At 50.3% G+C, this 19,268-nt stretch overlaps 1 protein-coding gene across 5 annotated transcripts in view; it reads right to left on the bottom strand.

Annotated features, from left to right (window-relative positions):
* The window catches only part of BCORL1 (BCL6 corepressor like 1), a 76,984-nt gene that overhangs the window by 15,661 nt on the left and 42,055 nt on the right, over window positions 1-19,268 (bottom strand). For 4 of the 5 annotated variants that reach the window (XM_055375587.2, XM_055375586.2, XM_055375589.2 and 1 more), the window contains 5 exons: window positions 16,888-17,277; window positions 13,403-13,629; window positions 7,597-7,818; window positions 4,721-4,887; window positions 2,969-3,114 (listed from right to left, as the gene is read on the bottom strand). In XM_055375587.2, the coding sequence (XP_055231562.1) occupies window positions 2,969-3,114; window positions 4,721-4,887; window positions 7,597-7,818; window positions 13,403-13,629; window positions 16,888-17,277 (1,152 nt within the window). The remainder of the gene's footprint in view (window positions 1-2,968; window positions 3,115-4,720; window positions 4,888-7,596; window positions 7,819-13,402; window positions 13,630-16,887; window positions 17,278-19,268) is intronic. The other variant, XM_019019771.4, reaches the window with a different exon arrangement.

Below are 19,268 nucleotides of genomic sequence, written 5' to 3'. Positions count from 1 at the left end.
AAATACAAAATTAGCTGGGACCGGTGGCACACACCCGTGGTCCTAGCTACTTGGGAGGCTGAGGCAGGAGGATTGCTTGAGCCCAGGAGTTTGAAACTGCACTGAGCTATGATTGTACCACTGCACTCCAGCCTCAGTGACAGAGCAAGACACTGTCTCTAGTAATTTTTAACAAATCTAAATAAAGGTGCTCAGCCAGGACAAGTTAGGAAGTGCTGGAGTCTCTAGCCTGGGCAACACAGCAAGACTCTGTCTCAAATATATATAGACACATATACGTACATACACACACACACCACAAATATGTGAAGTACTAGAGTTAAGAAAAGTCTTCTCTGGGGCCGGGCGCGGTGGCTCACGCCTGTAATCCCAGCACTTTGGGAGGCCGAGGCGGGCGGATCACAAGGTCAGGAGATCGAGACCATCCTGGCTAACATGGTGAAACCCCGTCTCTACTAAAAATACAAAAAAATTAGCTGAGCTTGGTGGCGGGTGCCTGTAGTCCCAGCTACTTGGGAGGCTGAGGCAGGAGAATGGTGTGAACCCGAGAGGTGGAGGTTGCAGTGAGCTGAGATCACGCTACTGCACTCGAGCCTTGGTGACACAGCAAGACTCCGTCTAAAAAGAATAAAAGTCTTCTCTGTCTGCAACATAGACTGGCATTCAATTTAGTTTCAGGAGGTGTCAAAAAGCTGGCTAGCAGAAGTTCGAGACCAGCCTGGCCGACATGGCAAAACCCTGTCTCTACTAAAAATTCAAAAATTAGCCGGGCATAGTGGCGAATGCCTGTAATCCCAGCTACTCAGGAGGCTGAGGAATGAGAATTGCTTGAACCCGGGAGGCAGAGGTTGCAGTGAGCCAAGATCGCGCCAAAAACAAAACCAAACCAAAAGATAGCTAGTAGTTGGGATGAGGAGACAGAAAGATAAGAGAAACGTGTTTATTTCTCTCCTGTCTCTTTTTTTTTTTTTTTTGAGACACTGTCTCACTCTGTTGCCCAGGCTGGAGTGCAGTCACCATACCTGGCTAATTTTTTAATTTTTTTGTAGAGACAAGGTCTCCGTATGTTGCCCAGGCTGGTCTCAAACTCCTGGCCTGAAGCAATTCTCCTACCTGAGCCTCCCAAAGTGCTGGGATCACAGGCATAAGCCACTGCGCCTGGCCTATTTCCCATTTTTTAACTACTTAAAATGGTTTCCACATTCCTACTCCTTTGGGGTTTTGGAGAAGGGATTGGGGAAGCAAAGAGTTCATCTGTTTACTAAGGTGGTCACAGTGTTATTTAGATCTAGGAGCCCCTGAGACCCTCGGGATGGCAGTTTCTAGCCTAAGGAGGCCTCAGGACTAGACCGGTTTCTCAAAGACAGAGCTGCGTGTGGTGCCTTTGTCATATCAAGATGCTCTGGATGCTTGTTGGTCTCAGATTTTCCTGGGAATCCAGTGGAGTGCAGATAACACGTGTATGTGTCTAAGAGAGAGTGCATGTGTGCACAGTATGTGGGAGGCAGCTACCAACGGTGGCTTGCCCCAAGCCCTGCACCCCTAGGGATGGTTCAGCTAAGGGGAACAACAGTCACCACTGGCCCAGGACAAATGACTGAATGAACATTCCAAGGCTGCTCTGCACCTCAAGGACAGGGGCTTGGGAACCCAGAGCTGGAGGGAGGGAAAACAGAAAAGGCAGCCATCCTGCCCCCAGCCTGGGAGACGCTAGTCAGGCTGTACAGGCCTGAGGCCTGTGCTCCAAGGTTTAGTCAGCTCAACTGAGACCTGGGTGGAGGCTGTCTGAGCAGGAGTCAAGATCTCCCGTGACAGCCTCCTATTACCCCCCACTCACCGCCTACCTAGTCCTCCCCTTCCATAAGAGCCTTTAGTTAGGTCCCCTTTGTTTCTTCCTCCATCATCAGCTACTTAGTTAACCTTTGTTGGATAAACAAATGAGCCCCTGGTTGGGAGCCTGGAACCATATATCTGGAGGTATAGAGGTTCGGGGCTAACTAGGGCCAAAGTCTGGGTGAGAAGAGGGAGCAGCCTTGGGCCAATCCTTAGTCCTGTTGGCTCCTGGCCAGAGAGGGGTTCTAACCATAATACAAACACTGCAGCCTCCAAGGAGGTTCAGAGATACAACTCCCAGCTGCTCCGCCGCTCAGGCAGTCTGAAGAAGTCACTGCTAGAGCAAGGGCCAAACTGTGATGTCACTAAGAGGCAGGGTTCCTTTATTCAGAGGTCAAGTCTGAGGAGATTCCTACTGAGCATGCCCAAGCTAGACTCCCCTCCTTCCCTCCTCCCCCTGCCCAACTCAGTAGAGCTATCTAACTGCAGACAAACAGCTGCTATCCACTAATGAGAAAATAAATGCATGTTGGCTTGTGGCCCTTGCCATGGGCCTCAACACCAGACACTTTACAGAAGGGGCAGGTGAGGGAGGAAAAGGAACGGAAGGAAGGGGGACCCTGGGATGCAGAGGGAACATCACAGTTCCCGCAGGCAAGGGCTGTAAAGAATGAAGCTTCGGGAAGCATCCCAGGGGTTCCACTGTGATCCACTTGATCACGAACAGGAAGAAATTGCAAACACATAAGCAAAATGCTAAGTATCACTTTGTTGCAACTGACATCCCATTCAAAGCACAGGTCAACACATTCTGCCCCCAGCTAGGTCTACTAGTGGGGCTGCCGCCCCCACAAAGAGGCCCACCCTATATCCCTAGCTACGAAATAGGTCCCTGTGGGCTCCCAGGGCCCTGAAGAGGACGCACACACTTGCAGTAAGGGGATAAGAGGAAGTGGCCTTTGGACTTTTTCAAGCAAACAGATTCTTGAGCTCTTTGAATGAAAGCAGGTGAAGAGGGCAGATGGCCCTCATGGGAGCTGTTCAAGGTGGAAGGAGATGAAGAGGATGTCCTCACAAGTTCAGGAATCAGAGGCTGGCCCCAAGGACAACAGTGTCAAGTCTGGACCATGCTTACCACTGAGAAAGCGCTTCATGGTGTCGCTGCTGGCCAGCTTCATGGCTGTCTGACCCGAGTAGGTAGCCAGTGTGGGATCGGCCCCATAGGACAGCAGGAGCCAGATGGTCTCCAGGTTGTCATTGACCACCGCATCATGAACTGGCCTGTGGAGGTGATACAGGGTGAGGATAACAGGGCCCAAGTGGAAACTGGGGTGTCTAGACTTAAGGCTACTGCATCAGGGGAAAAAACTGAGCTGACCCCCAGGTAACCTTGGTGTAATATGGTTTAAGACTTAGGACAAGGGAACCACCTGTAGCCTTGCAACTCTCCACTACCATCTCCCTAACTCCTACTCTCTCTGTACCCCCTTTTCCTCCCTCCCATTACTCTCTCTCTCTTACGTTCCCCTGACATCTTGGGACAGTTCCCATGGCACAATGTAGCTCTATTGGTAGTTGTGGAGTTCACTAGAGGATGGATCCCTGACCTACAATAAAGTTAAGGCAGCTGCAGGGAAGCCGGGCATGGTGGCTCACGCCTGTAATCCCAGCACTTTGGGAGGCCGAAGCAGGTGGATCACTTGAGGCCAAGAGTTTGAGACCAGCCTGGCCAACATGGTGAAGCCCCATCTCTACTAAAAATCCAAAAGTTAGCTGGGCATCATGGCGGGCACCCATAGTCCCAGCTACTCAGAAGGCTGAGGCAGGAGAATTGCTTGAACCCGGGAGGCAGAGGTTGCAGCGAGCCAAGATTGTGCCACTGCATACCAGCCTGGGTGACACAGTGAGACTCCATCTCAAAAAAAAAAAAAAAAGGTGGGGGCAACTGTAGAGGGATACTTCAGTTCAGGGAACTGAAGGCCCTGGGTGACTCCCTGAGAGCAGAGATGAGCAGAAGGGCTCCACACGCCAGGCAGAACCCAAGCGGAGCCCCCTCCTGGATCTGCAGCTCCTGTCTCTAATTTGCCCAGGAAGTAGGCTCTCTGGTAGAACAGAGGAGAATGGGTACAATTTCTCTAAGACACAGCAGGTGTATTTTTTCTTACAGTGTCTAGAGATCAAATTTTAAAAGTCAAATCTGGATATTACCCTCAGGTCAACCTCCCAGTTTCTATTCTGTCTGAGACAGGTCCCCCACCAGGATGAGTTGAGGGAAGGCCGAGTGGTCTTCCTGGTGGCAGCTACACGTGATGGGATGATCCCCAGACAACCACAGCCTCCCCTTAGTAACTGATGTGGCCTGGCCATCTGGGAACTAACTCATTGGCTCCTGCCCTAAACTGGTTCCCTCTTGAGCCTATAGAAGTCTTTCCAAAACTCCTCCTGTCAAGGCCTCTCTGCAACTCGCAGTCTGGTGTGCTACGAAGGTTCAGGTTGAGGTAAGGTCTTTATTTTTTTATTTTGTATGTTTTTTTGAGACAGAGTCTCCATCACCCAGGCTGGAGTGCAATGGCATGGTCGCGGCTCACTGCAACCTCCACCTCCTGGGTTCAAGCAATTCTCCTGCCTCAGCCTCCTTAGTAGCTGGGACTACAGGGACATGCCACCACACCCGGCTAATTTTTGTATTTTTAGTAAAGATGGGGTTTCACTATGTTGGCCAGGCTGGTCTCGAACTCCTGACCTCATGATCCACCCGCCTTGGCCTCCCAAAGTGCTGGGATTACAGGCGTGAGCCACCATGCCTGCCAGCGGCAGGCAAGGTCTTTTGAGTGAGAGGCTGAGCTGGGAGTGAGGGCGGGACTTGGGGGAGATGCAGCCCTCTTGCCTTGTGCCGTCCTGCGCACTGCAGTTCACGTTGGCCCCGTGCTCCAGCAGGATGTTCAGGATGTCGGTCCAGCCCCGGGAACAAGCCTCATGCAGGGCTGTGTAGCCAGCATTGTCACGGTGATTCACATCTTCACTGTCTTTCTGGAGGCAGTAGAGAACAACATCCTGTGGGGACAGGGACAACTCCATGAGCAAAGAGAGGTCTAATTATTGAACTTATATAACCCTAAGACTCAAAGCTCCCCAAATATCTGAGGAGTCTCAGAGCCTGCCCTTTATAGCAGGGACACACTTCAAAATCTTTCATTAACAACATCAGTCCTGAGCCACAACTGCCAGGACCCCAGCTCTGGGCCGTTTCCTTGGCAGTGGAGAGACTTTTTTTTTTTTTTTTTTTTTTTGAGACAGTCTCACTCTGTTGCCCAGGCTGGAGTGCAGTGGCACAATCTCAGCTCACTGCAGCCTCTGCCTCCCAGGTTCAAGTGATTCTCCTGCCTTAGCCTCCCAAGTAGCTGGAGCTACAGGCGCACGCCACCACGCCTGGCTAATTTTCGTATTTTTAATAGAGATGAGATTTCACTATGTTGGCCAGGCTGGTCTCCAGCTCCTGACCTCAGGTGATCCTCCCACCTTGGCTTCCCAAAGTGTTAGGGTTACAGGCGTGAGCCACCGCACCTGGCCTGGGAGAGACTTTTTTTTATGGCCAAGGACACTCATCTGGGTGGTGGTATTTGAGGTGAGGTCCTCAGAGAGGCTGACCTGCCCGCCCAGAGCTCAAGCACTCAGACCTCAACTCCCTGAGCTTGGCAAGCCAGCCCCAGACCAGGGAAATGAGATGTGGTGGAGAGCACAGCCTCTGCTGGCAATTCAAGAATAAGGAAGACAATTGTTTTAAGGACTATCCCTGGATGCAGGTCTCGGCAGGACCAATGTTCAAGCCAGGACAGTCAGTTCTAGCCCTCCCCTCAAATCAGGATAATCCAATAGGCTGGGTGCAGTGGCTCACGCCTGTAATCCCAGCACTTTGGGAGGCTGAGGCGGGCAGATCACCTGAGGTCAGGAGTTTGAGACCAGCCTAGCCAACATGGCAAAACCCCCTCTCTACTAAAAATACAAAAATTAGCCCGGTGTGATGGCAGGTGCCTGTAATCCCAGCCACTCAGGAGGCTGAGGCAGGAGAATCCCTTGAATCCAGGAGGCGGAGGCTGCAGTGAGCCGAGATTGCACCATTGCACTCCAGCCTAGGTGACAGAGCAAGACTCCATCTCAAAAAAAAAAAAAAAAAAAAGGATAATCCAATACTGCCATTCATCCACACTTTAATGACTGTCTTCCTTGGATTGAGATGATGCTAGGACTATAGGTGGGACCCCAGGGACTTGAAGCACCCTAGCTAGCATGGGCTGAAGCTGGGTGAATGAGGTGAGGAGGGGAGAGGCTGGCAGCATTAATGGCTGCCTGGCTTTCCAAACAATGGATCCCATAGCTGCACCATTGCCAGTCCTCTCTGGGGCACTGGGGAGATGGGCCACTCCACCTTTCTGTCTGACAGCTCACAGGCTAGCTGGCTAGAGCGGCTGTGTGTGCAGCCTGTGTCAGGGGTGCTGCTGGCTGTATATAGAAACTGTCAAGCTCCTTTACCCGGGAGAAAGCCCGAGGCTTCCCACCCTCCTCACCAGTGCAGATGTCTGCCTCTTCCCCCAAGCCCAAAAGGGCTCCTTCCACCCTCCCTGACAGGCTGCCTTAGTGCTCCAGCCCTGTCCCATTGGCCCCTCCAATGGTTTCCTGTTGGCTGGTTTTGCCCAGGGTACAAGACAATTAAATTAACCTTGACGGCAGGGATTAGTCTTGATTTTTGTTTTAGGTCTCCCTCGGCAGCTATCCAGGCACGCACACTAGGTGCTCATGAAAGATGGGCTGCTTGCCAGTGAGACACTGTCACGTCAGCTCCCCAGGGCTGACCAGTCTGGCTGGGAGTGTGGCTGGTGTGAAACAACTCAGGTATAGGGATGGAAAGCCTTAAAACCAAAGGCACACTCTGTAACTAACCCAGCAACTCCACTGCTAGGAGCAAACCCTGAGGAAATAATCCATATGGTAGGCAAAGATACACACTCAATAAAAAGTGGGGAACAATGGAAACGTCCAAGGTGTAACTGAATTATGGTGAATGAGTCAGTCTTCCACCTACCCTGGCACTTGGGAATCAAAAGACCTTGGTTTGAATTCAGACTCATATGCGTAGTAGTTGAGTGATCTTGGACATATCAGTAACACTGCAAAGCCTCGATTTTCTCACCTATAAAATGGGGATAATAAATCTACTCCATCGGCTTACTGTGAGATTAAATGATACAAAGTAATCAGGCTCTTCACATGACAAAAGAAGTGCTCAATAAATGCCAGCTTCCTTTCTTGCCTTCTTTCTAATCTATAGGGTAGTAGTATAAGGTGGGGTTAGCTCAGCCTCACCCCTCAAACATGATCCTGGCCCCTCTGCGAGAGGCGGAAATGAGGGGAAGCTGGAGGAGGAGACGAAGAGTGAGCAATAAATCACCCCTTGTTCCTTTCTGAGTTGGGAAACCACCATACAGAGAAATTTAAGACAATGTGGATATCCAAAAATTGCGTTCCTGGTCTAGGAATATACTGCATGATACCATTTCAATTGCATTCATCCCAAATTGACATTCAAGCAAGTTTGCATTCTCACACACTGACATCCAAGCGATGAGGGGCAAGGCAGCCCCAGGGCAATCTGGGGTGTAGAGGGAGGCCAGCCTGGGTTCAAGCACCAGAAGAGCCCATGGAGAAAAGCTTCTTCATAGATGCTCAGACCAACGGCGCCCTGTGGTCAGTCGAAAACTCCCTTACCTTATAGCCAAGACGCGCCGCCCTCTGCAGGAGGGTCTCACCAGCATTTTTGTTCACTATGAGCCGACGTGCCTCTGGGGGGATCTGCCGGGCTGTAGGTGACTCTGAGGCCTCCTCTGAGCTGGCACTTCGGGACTTAGAGGGTGTACATGGTTCTGTGGGTTTCACTGGGGTGGGAGATTTGGGAGATCGTGTCTTCTGCTGGCTCCAACGACCTTTGCCCTGGAAAGCAGAGATGCAGTCCTAGGTCAGGTCAGGCCAGGCAGCTTATCCATCCACCAGGGTCATCACTGCCCTCAGTGGCCAAGGCCATCTCACCTTATCTGTGTCCATGCTGTACTTTGCTTACACTACCCCAAATGGCCGAGACTACTGTCAGGTTTGAGGCCAGACGCTGGGCCAGGCGCTAACCATGTGAAGTCTCTCCAGGATCAACACAGGTTCCCATGAGTTTGTAGCCGGTGGGGAGATATGAAGAGGTTCAAATGCTCAACCCCATAAACCAAGGAATGCCACAGGAATTGTAAATCAGAGATTGAGGGGATATCCTAGCTTCTCTCAAGACTCTGCATGCCTTCTTTACCTGCCTCAATCACCATTTATTGAGGTTTTTATAAGTCCTATCTGTAAATAGGCAGAAGCAAACTCTGAGAGTAAAGAGAAATGAGACAGCTATCTTCTTTTTTTCTTTTTTTGAGACCGAGTCTCACTTTGTCACTGAGGCTGGAGTGCAGTGGTGTGATCTCTGCTCACTGCAACCTCTGCCTCCCAGGTTCAAGGGATTCTCCTCCCTCAGCCTCCTGAGTAGCTGGGATTACAGGTATGCGCCACCACGCCCAGCTAATTTTTGCATTTTTAGTAGAGAGGGGTTTCGCCATATTGGCCAGGCTGGTCTCGAACTCCTGATCTCAAGTGATCCGCCTGCCTCGGCCTCCCAAAGTGCTGGGATTACAGGCATGAGCCACCATGCCCGGCCAGCTATCTTTGACTAGTCACAGCTGCTAAAGCTTCACACTTGTAGCAAAAACCTTCCTTCCACATCCAGTCCTCACAGAATGTTCCCATCTTCCATCACACTGTGTCCCCATATCATACTCAGACCCCCCTGGGGTGGTAGAAAGATCTAAGGCCGACCTGGGCTTGAACCTTGCCTCTGCCATCCCCTAGCTAGAAGACCTGGGGCAAGGCCCTCCCTCTCTGAGCCCCACTTTCTTCCTTGCAGGTTCTTTGAGATAATGAACTACAAAGGCTCCAGAACTGTGAACAGGGTAGGTGCTCACAAAACACTAGGAGAGGCCGGGAGCGGTGGCTCACGCCTATAATCCCAGCAGTTTGGGAGGCTAAGGCAGGCAGATCAGTTGAGGACAGGAGTTCAAGACCAGCCTGGCCAACACAGTGAAACCCGGTCTCTACTAAAAATACAAAAAATCAGCTGGGCATGGTGGTGCACGCCTATAGTTCCAGCTACTCAGGAGGCTGAGGCATGAGAATTGCTTGAGCCCGGGAGGGGGAGGTTGCAGTATGCCAAGATCGCGGCACTGCACTCCAGCCTGGGTGATGGAGTGAGACTCTGGTACAAAAAAAAAAGAGAAGAAAAGAAAAAAAAATGCCGGGCATGGCGGCTCACACCTGTAATCCCAGCACTTTGGGAGGCTGAAGCGGGTGGATCACCAGATGTCAGGAGTTCGAGATTAGCCTGGCCAATATGGTGAAACCCCATCTCTACTAAAAGTACAAAAAATTAGCTGGGAGTGGTGGCAGGTACCTGTAATCCCAGCTATTCGAGAGGCTGAGGCAGGAGAATTACTTGAACCTGGGAGGCAGAGGGTGCAGTGAGCCCAGATAGAGCCACTGCACTCCAGCTTGGGCAACAAGAGCGAAACTCCATTACAAATAAATAAATAAATAAATAAATAAATAAATAAATAAATAAGATTCTCGACCTGGAGGTGATGCTATAATTGGATGAAGCTTTGGGGGGCACTGGGAGAGGTGGCATACTTTGCATGTGGGAGGGACAGGAATCACTGGGGGAGGCCAGAGGGCAGACTGTGGGAGTCAGCCTCTAAGATGGCCCCAGTGATCCCCTGATCTTCATGCTCTTATGCACCTTCCTCCTACAGTGAGTAGGGCTGACCTATGTAACCAACAGGAGACTGCAGAAATGACAGTAGGTGTCTTCTGAGGCTAGGGCCTAAAAGACACTGTGGTTTCTGCCTTGCTCTCTTTTGGATCACTCGTGGGGAAAGCCAGCTGCCGTGTCCTGGGGACCCTTGAGCAGCCCACTGGAGAGATCCATGGGGCAGGGAGAGGAGGCCTCCTGCCAACAACCAGCATCAATGTGCCAGCCATGCGAGCAAGCTACCCCAGAAGCAGATCCTCCAGTCACACCCTCAGAGGAATGCTGCCCTGGCTGACACCTGACTGCAACCTCACGAGAGACCCCAAGCCAGGCCTAGCTAAGCCCCTGAATTCCTGACCCCAAGAAACTGTGTGAGATAACATATGCTTATTGTTGTGTAAAGCTGCTAAGTTGTATAGTAATTTGTTATACCCCAATAGATAACTAGTATTTCCAACTTATCCAAACCCCTCAGAACATCAAGGTCTCAGTTCAATCCTCTGTCTTCTACCATATTCCACAACACTCTGGGCCCTCTTCCTCTGTGTAGCCAGAGTACCAAGTCTGAACCATGTAATCTGATGCCTCACTTTCTTCTTTCCACCCAGAGTTTCACGTGTAAGTCTCACCTCTCCTGCTAGATTTTAAGCTCCTTTGGGGACAGGGTTCATATTGTCATCATTTTTCTGTTCCTTACAGCACTTAACTCAGGGCTGGGCACATTATTATTATTATTATTAGTTGTTGTTGTTTGTTTGTTTTTGAGACAGAGTCTCGCTCTGGCACCCAGGCTGGAGTGTAATGGCACAATCTCGGCTCACTGCAACCTCTGCCTCCCAGGTTCAAGCAATTCTCCTGCCTCAGCCTCCCAAGTAGCTGGGACTAAAGGCACGTGCCACCACGCCCAGCTAATTTTTGTACTTTTAGTAGAGACGGGGTTTCACCATGTTGCCCAGGCTGGTCTCAAACTCCTGATCTCATGTGATCCACCTGCTTCAGCCTCCCAAAGTGCTGGGATTACAGGCGTGAGCCACCATGCCTGGCCACATTATTACAGCAAATATTTGTTGACCTGTTTCAAGCCAGCTGTGTGCAGAGCCCTGGATGGCCAGAAAAGTTGCCTAAAAAGATATCAAGTCAGGAAAGGAGCAGTAGAGAACAGAAGATGAGGGCTCGGGGCATTTGTTTCCTCTGGTCAATCCCAAGACAGCGAGAAGCCATGATCAGTCCCTACCCTGAAAGGGCAGAGAGGTACAAGCCCTAGCAGGAAGGCACTAGCTATGAGGGTACAATGCTGCTTTATCGCCAGGAGGATAGAATGTACAATGGCAGGACTGGAGGATGCTGGGTAAAGTACCAGGGTTTCACTAAGCCAAGCCAGGAACCAAAGGGTGACTCTCCTTTCTGGGGGCCAAAGCTGCCAGAGAGCAGCAGCGAGGCAAGTTGCCTGGGAGGGGGAGGAGCAAGAACAAGTGGGGGGACCCCTCCCCCTCTCTCCTTCCCCCTGGCTCTGAGCCCCTGTGGGAAGAAGCCCTTGGCCAGTGCCCCGCTTTCAGTGTTGCAGGAGCGTTCCCCGCCCTCCCCCACCCCTTGCTTCCTGCTACAAAGCCCCATGCCATGGGGGCAACCAGAGCAGGTGGTGGTGACTGGGAGAGAAAGGAAGGCGGGAGGGGGAAAGGAAGGTCACGGGGAGGGACAAAAACCTCTCCAGGAGAACTCTGCAGCGGACACACTGCCAGGCAGAATAACCAGACAGAAGCATGTGAGTGTGCTGCTGAATCTCGAGTGCTGGTTACCTTTGTGTGGGCTGGGGCCATCCATCTGAGTGTCTGGGGGAGGAACAGGGGGAAGGGGAGGGGGAGCAGGAGCCTGAGACGCCCACCTTTTCCCAGCGCTGCTTGTGGTGGCAGCATTTTCTGCCCAACTGCCCCCCTCCCCCAGTGCCTCCCAAATACAAACAGAAGCCCCCCATTCAGAGCCTGAGAGACATATGGAACAAGCCATGGCTCCAGAGGCAGACAGGCCTATTTCACGTCCCAATTGCATCACTCAGGACCACCCAGTAACCTCGCACAAGTCCCTTAACCTCCTTGAGCCTCAGTTTCCTCACTACAAAATGAGGATAATAAAGGTGCCTACCTCTCAAGTGCCACTGCGGGAATTAAGAGCGATAACGTGAAATGAACTGCTTGGCACAGACCAGAGTTCCCTGCTCTTTCCCTGGGCCCCTGTCCTCCCACTCTGGGGGGTCAAGGGAACGAACGCTGCTACCCTGCCACGCCATGCCTCTGTTCCCTCATTCTTGCTTCCGCCCGAAGCACAATGATGCACAGCAACCCTCGGAGAGCACTTTATGGTTATCAAAGCCTGTCACAGACACTGCTTCCTTTGTTCCCCCAAGCACCCTTGTGAGACAGAAAGGGCATGAAGCAGCAGCTCCATTCTTCAAGATGAGGAAATAAGCTTGAGTCTTGTCTGAGCTGGAAAGAGGTTCTGGGAGGGGGAAGGGGAAAGGAGGGGAGACGAGCACCTGGGGCTCCCACCTCTTGCCAGTGCCATTCGGGGATTCCAGTAAGAATCATGACCACCAAAGCGCTAGGCGTGATGGCTTCCGCCTGTAATTCCAGCACTTTGGGAGGCCAAGGCGGGCGGATCACTTGAGCTCAGGAGTTCGAGATCAGCCCGGCCAACATGGTGATTTTTTGTATTTTTGTACTAAAAATACAAAAATTAGCCGGGCGTGGTGGTGGGCGCCTGTAATCCCAGCTACTCACAAGGCTGAGGCACGAGAATCGCTTGAACCCAGGAGGCGGAGGTTACAGTGAGCCGAGATCGTGCCACTGCACTCCAGCCTGGGCGACAGCGTGTGACTCTCAAAAAGAGAGAGAGAGAGAGAGAGAGAGAGAAAGAATCACGACTACCAAAACAAGCTGAAGATGGGCTTTTGTTTTTGGCTGTCAATGACAAATACATATTATAGGTATACATTTGAACCCAGACCCTCACTTCTCTCAAATGTAAAGTTAACCCAGGTTGAAGACTGATTTTTTCTAAGGATACAACATGCAACCTAACACCAATGGCATGAATATCAGACCCAAAAGATGTTGATTTGGCATGAGGGTTTTAGGAATGCTTGCCTGGCTGTTGATTGGTGACTGCCCACTCACTAGCTCCTACGCTTCCATGAGAAGCTAAAGAACTGGGAAGCAGGGTAGGGGAGGAGTAGCTAGAACCTGGGCCCCAGTGGAATTCCTTCAGCCTCACCCTCAATCAACCTTTGTCTGGACCTTAAAATCCTTCCTCCTACAAGTTGTTTTCTACCTTGATTGACTCAGAAAGTTCCAAGATTGGTTTCCAGTAAGTTAAACCCAGACAAAAGCTTCTTGATTGGATGTTAACGAGCTACTCAAGCTAACATCCTGCCATATTCTTTAATTCTTCCTTAACTCAAAGAAAATCTAAAGATTGTAGAGGAAAAGCCATCATGGGCCAGACCTTACAATTAACTATAACTTTAGTTCCCATTCTTCAAATCCACCCCCAACCCTTCAAGAACTAGTTTGAGAATGCCTTACTAAATATGGGTTAATTTGATCCTCCCCATCCCCCCCTCCCTCCCTCCTGCCTCCTCTGACCCCCCGCCACACACACCTTCTACAATACCCCTTGATAGCTACACACCTTTGCCTCTTCTGAGACGGTTGCCATGTGCTTGGTCTTGCACTTTCGTTTTCCTGATGGCTTTTCTGAATTTTCAAGGCAGGCTGGCTCTTCCAGGTTATTTGGGAGGAAACCGTTTGGTGAATCCGAGATCCCCTGGACTTTGTTGGGCAAGAGAAGGTTCCTGTTCCTGAGGCGGTGCTCCAAACTTTGGGAGGAGGAAGTCTTCTGCTTACGGGCCTTTAAATCTGAAGGCAAGAAACAGGAAAAGAACAGATGTCAGAGAAATGGAACACAGAAAAGCAACGCCTTCCTCTAAGATGAATCAGAGGACTTTGGGGATTAGAACTGCAGTGCAAAGTTGTATAACTATCAGCTATCGATATCTAGTGCTGTGCTGACTATTCCACTAAATGCTTCTTGAATGAACACACCATACTTCAACATCGAAGTCCCTCATCTACAAGCAGGAGACAGCTCCCAGCCCTGCCAGCAGGGGGCGGCCCATCTGGCTAGCCGTAAGATAAGGGTAATTTTAACAGGATTTTTCCCAGAGCCCAGAGCAAATCAGAATTTCTTTTTGCTTTTTTCCCCATTCCCTTTGTCTGTTTCTCCAGTCCCGTATGAAAGCAAATCTGGTGGTCCTGCTGACATTAAGTATCAAGTACATGGGGAACAGGGAGGAAAAGGTAGAAGGCTGCCTTCATGGCCTCAGCTCTACTCACCTGACTGCCCCATTTGTCACTCTCCGAGGACACAAAGATCAAAGCTACAGGAACTCCCTGAAACTAGAAGGCATCATGAGCCTACTTAGCTGGCAGTCAAGGGCAGAAACCTGCTGCCTTTTCTGGGTGAAAATCAAGTCACTGGTGTCACTAGAACACACCAGCAACATCTCTAATTTAGCCACAGCTTGCTGAACAAAGCACATTCTAATTTCAAAAAGGCCCGCCGGGAACTCCATTATCAAGAGCTTCATCCCACAGGGTCTGTCCTAACCCCGTGTGTAGGGGCGACTGTGTGTTTAACCTTGTCTCTCAAGATTAGTGCTGCTTGGCTTGGCCGTCAATTGTGTGATTGGCTGGGCTCAAGTCCTAATTGCTCTGAGCCTCAGCTGCCATATCTGTAAAATGGGGAGAATATAATCTACATCACAAGAGTGGTATGAGAATTAAATAAGATAATACATGCAAAACCCCTTTCAAAAAGTGTTATAACAAGTAAGACATCATTATTGTGTTATTTAAGCACAAGCTCTTGAGGTGGAGCCATGCCCGTGTGTTTTCCTCCCCAAAGGAATGAACACCATGCCTAGCAATTAGTGAAATGAAGGGACTGAGATTGAAGAGTTCTCAACTCGCCTCCCTCAACCCTGACACGGGCTCTCACATGTGACATTGACAAAGGCAGATCCAGATGTGGAAGCCATCATTTCAGCACAAGGAGTTGGCTGCAGCTTATGCACAGTTCCTGGAAGGCCAGCTGTCATGCCATCTCTTTCTCCCAGCTAGCCTCAGCCCGCTAGTGGGGCCCCATAGCCTGTCCAGGAATTGCTGTACTACATGGTCTCTAATAGCACTTCCAGTCAGAATGTTCTAAACTCCGGCTTTTGATGCGACACATTTGGGCTGAGGCAAAAGAGGAAGGAACAGAACCATGCCTTGTGAGGACCCCAGGAAACATGAAGAAGTCATATTACAGTGTTCAATGCTACAGGCAAAGAAACAGCCCCCCACCTTGTTTACCCAGGGCAGGGCAGGCTTGGGTGTTTATTCAATTGCAGAGAAGTGAAGGCTTTATAGTAGCCCACAAAGGACTAGAGAGCGGAGGTGGCAGGTGTGTGAGTGGAAGTGGCTCTGCCTACCTGCTCCGCAGGTCAAGAAGGGAGATAACCAAAACCAGGATGAAAAGAAAAGTCAGGAGGCTCAGACAGAAGCAGGGTAACCTGCCTCATTTGGCCTTTGCCAAATTCCTGCACGAAGATGCCATCATCAGATCTGGAGGAAAGTAACCAGACCATGTGCCAAATCCAGCTGCCTCAATGCAAAACCCTTAGACACATCCACAGAGGAAGAATGACCTACTTTCCAACAACTGGAGCTGCCCCCAAATCAAGTAGGATGCCTTGATTGGTGGTGTTCTCTGCGTTACTGGAGGTGTGTTCATGAAAAGGCTGGCTGGCTACCTGTCAAGAATGCTGTGGAGATCTCTATCTTTGCATTGGGTGGCAAACTGGACCAGGCAACCTCGAAGGTCCTTCTGGTTCCAAGCGCCAATATGTTCCACAGGAAGCTTCCATGCTAGGAAACCAGGTGCCATTAGAGAAGATTAGGTGATACACAAAAGCTCCTCTTCATCCTAACACAAGTGGCTGAGGCCAACAGCTTGACAACTCATTCCTGACCAATCTATTATTGCTCTAGCAGAAGAAAGAGAAAATTGTTCCCACTCTGTCACATAGTTGATGAAAATTAGCTCAATTACTCTCTTGAGCGTAGAGATGGGTATCATATACACCTCCACTTAAACAGAGCCGGAAATGAGGTTAAGCCGTCTTTGCATTATAGCAAACCTGGAATCTACTACCCACTCAATATGAGGTTATTCAGTTTTAGCTAATAAGGAGACAGCGGATGTTTACCGGCAGCTCAGGATGAATACATCATAGGAGGCAATCAATTGCTGCTTCCAGGGTAGAGGTCAGAGAATGAGAGTGAGAGACAGAGGTGCTCTTATAAAACCCAGAGATGTGCTTTTTGCTCATTTAGAAATCCACTATAGGAATGGGCCTGAACAGTACTCAGTGGAACATACTGATATTAGCATCTTGTGACAGTCTGTGCCTCCGGAATGGTATATCACAGCATTTGATGTGGTCAGAGAAAGCCTGGTTTTCTCTTTGGGCTGCCTGCCTTCTCAACTCAGGTCCAACAAAAATGATGCTACTTTGGGTCACCTCAAAGCTTCACTCCGCCTCTGAATAATCACTGTGGCTTTAACGGATAAAGCAATGCTGTGCCCGTTTCTACTTGAAGTTCTTCTGTTGGTTTGAAGAACCCACTGTACTTCTTTTTAGCTTAGAGGCTGCAAGTATCCCAGGAAAGGCAGCCGATGCCCTCTGTCTTCTTGAACCCAAGATTCTAGGAGAGAGAACCCGTCCTCCCAAAAGACTCGACTCCCTCAAGCCAACCAGAGAACTCCCTGGTATCCAGTTGTCCCATGCCAAGGATGTCACCGTGGCCTTGCCCACAGGTTCAGACTTCTATAAGAAACCGGAGGGCTTGGGCCTTCATGTCCTCCGCTCACCTGCAGGCCAATCCGAACTCATTCAATGTCAACCCAAAGCCAAAGGCTCGGAGCTGGAGTTGAGTGACCCCCTCTGGCAGCTGGAGATCATAGCACCGGGTTTCTCTGGGTCCCGAAGCCTTTGGCTGGCGTAGAGATGCCCGAGGGTTCCCAGAAGCCAAACGGGCCGCGGCGACAGCAGAGCCCCTGGCCAGCCTTACCTGCTCTCCCTTTCCGCCGCTGCTCGTCTTCTTGCTCTGTCAGGTACTCCCCAGTCTGATATTTTCGGCTCTTCTGCCGTCTTCGTTTCTTCCTCTTCAGCAGGCCCTCCTCCTCCTCTTCCTCCTCCTCCTCATTGGTGTCCCACATTTGCCGGGCAGCCTCTGTCCTCCAGGGCATTTCTCGGGCTCGCCACAGGTGCCTTCGGCCCTGGCTCAGCAGAGACTTGTCCTGGGCATGGTGGCTGCGATACTGGGTGTCCCGTTGGGTCTTTCTCACCTTTCGACGCTTAGCTGGGGTGGGGGTTACCTCTTCTTCTTCTTCTGTGGGGAAGACTTCCTGGCTTCCCATGTCACTGTCTGCCATGCCAGCAAAGGAGCTACAGATGCTTCCTGTGGATGGGATGTACAGAGGATGGTCAGGTACTTCTTCAAAGGACAAAGCATGGTGTCGAAGTGAATGCCCTGGACTAGGAGTTTGAAGGTCTGGGTTCAAGTTCAGGCTCTGCCAGTTATTAGCTGTACCGTTCGGGAAAGTTCCTTCAGTGCAGTCTCCTCATCTATAAAATGGGGATACTGTTCTCCCCTTACTGACCTCACAGGGCTGTTTTGAGGCTCAAATAAGATTTTTCACGCATATGTGCTTTACAGAGTCCAATATACCAGACAACATCAAGTATTAAAAACACACACCCTTACTCATCCACGTTACAGTGTCACCTGAATTCACACCCAAAACTCTTGCTTAGCTCTTATAAAGTGCCAAGTATTTTGTGAAGGGCAGGAGAGGGCCACGGGTCCCTGGGAAATCAGGGGCTAGGAGAGGGCAATTGGGGTCTCAGACATGGCAAGGGAGGATATACTCCTTTTGTGGCACCACCAATCTTGGGGACAGAGCCGCCCCGTCCAAGCAGAATCATCACAAGAGAAGAGTCTCAAGAAAAGCGAAGCAAGAAGGAGTCCCTTTCCTGTGATCTGTGACAGAGCCTGGTTGGGTCACGCCCAAATGCACCCAGGCACGCCCACTTCCCTTAAATTGACCCCACCTCCTCCTGACTTGCCAAGAGTTCAGGGGTGGAGCTTCCTCCCAGGCACCTCCCTCCACCCGGTTGTAGCTGTTCCTCGCCGCTGGGCAAGCGCTTCCCCCTCCTCCCCCACCACCCCAGGATGGATTGGTACCTTTCCTGCCTTCCTCAGCCACCTTGCCAAGAGGCCATTTTCTCTCTCCACTCTTTCTTCAACTCTGCTAACAACGAAAGTACATCCTAAATTGGCCTGGTTTCACACTACAGGAGATTTGACACCTTCCTCCTCGGAAGCAGCTGTGAGACACCACCATCTTTCTCCCAAGGCCCAGCTATTAACTCAACAGTCCCCAGACCCAAGCGAAGTCAGCAGAAGAAAGAAATGGTTCGAGGCAAATAGAGTAAGTAGCCCTTGACCAAAGCTTCAAGTTAGTCACACTGCTAAAAGACAGCAAATAACAGCACATTTTCCGTTATATAGACCAGGCAAAACAAAGTGTTCTGGTTAATCTAATATTCTGGTTAATACAGAATCATCATAGAGATCACAAAGGGATCACCAATTTCCAAAGAATCAAATACAGTACAATGTGTTTAACACTAAAATGGGACTGGCTGTAATGTAATTGCTCTTTGATAATTCAGAGGACACTTCAGGATTTTACAAGGCCTCCAGGCCATCATTATGGCCCCAATTACCACCTCGCTTGCCATGTGCTAAGGTGCCGGTTACTAGAATGTCAGATAACTGAGTTTACACTATACCTTGCTTCCCCATTCTATCCAATTTGCATGAAAATTGGGTGAACTGGGACAACTATCTCCAGCCCTGGATACCAGTGTGGAGGCTAGCAGAAGGTAGTGGTGGCTAGAAAGGGCTAGCTTTTTTTAGTCCCTAGAGGTTGACCAATACAAATTCAGGGAGCCAAATGTGATTCTGCCAGCCCTGACGATTCAATGACTTTTCCAATTTTGAGGCTGCCTGTCACATAGGGCAATAAGACCAAGGTAGAAAGTTAAATGTCTGTGCCTGAGATTAGCCCCAGTAATGACGAGGTACCAAAGCTTGGAGTTGAACCAGCTTTCCCGAGTGGCACAGGCCTTACCTCTTTCCACCATCAGCTCCCAACAAGAGATGTCAAATCCCTGCTCTGAAAAGTTGAACAAATAATCCTCAAACAGTGGGCAATATTTGAGGACTATTTGTCCCCTGGCCCCACCCAGGGCTCTCTTATCTCTGCAAGGAGCTGGGCATTGTGGCACAGTGAATCAAATTCCCAACTCGACACCTGGGCCCATGGTAAAACTGCTCAACCAGATTTCGATCTCTCTTTTCATAGAAGATGCCGAGAGGGGCCA

Source organism: Gorilla gorilla, chromosome X, assembly GCF_029281585.2.
Source record: "Gorilla gorilla gorilla isolate KB3781 chromosome X, NHGRI_mGorGor1-v2.1_pri, whole genome shotgun sequence".
Classification (NCBI taxonomy): domain Eukaryota; kingdom Metazoa; phylum Chordata; class Mammalia; order Primates; family Hominidae; genus Gorilla; species Gorilla gorilla.
The sequence above is the reverse complement of the archived record's forward strand: the minus strand, read 5'-3'. Positions and strand labels throughout refer to the sequence as shown.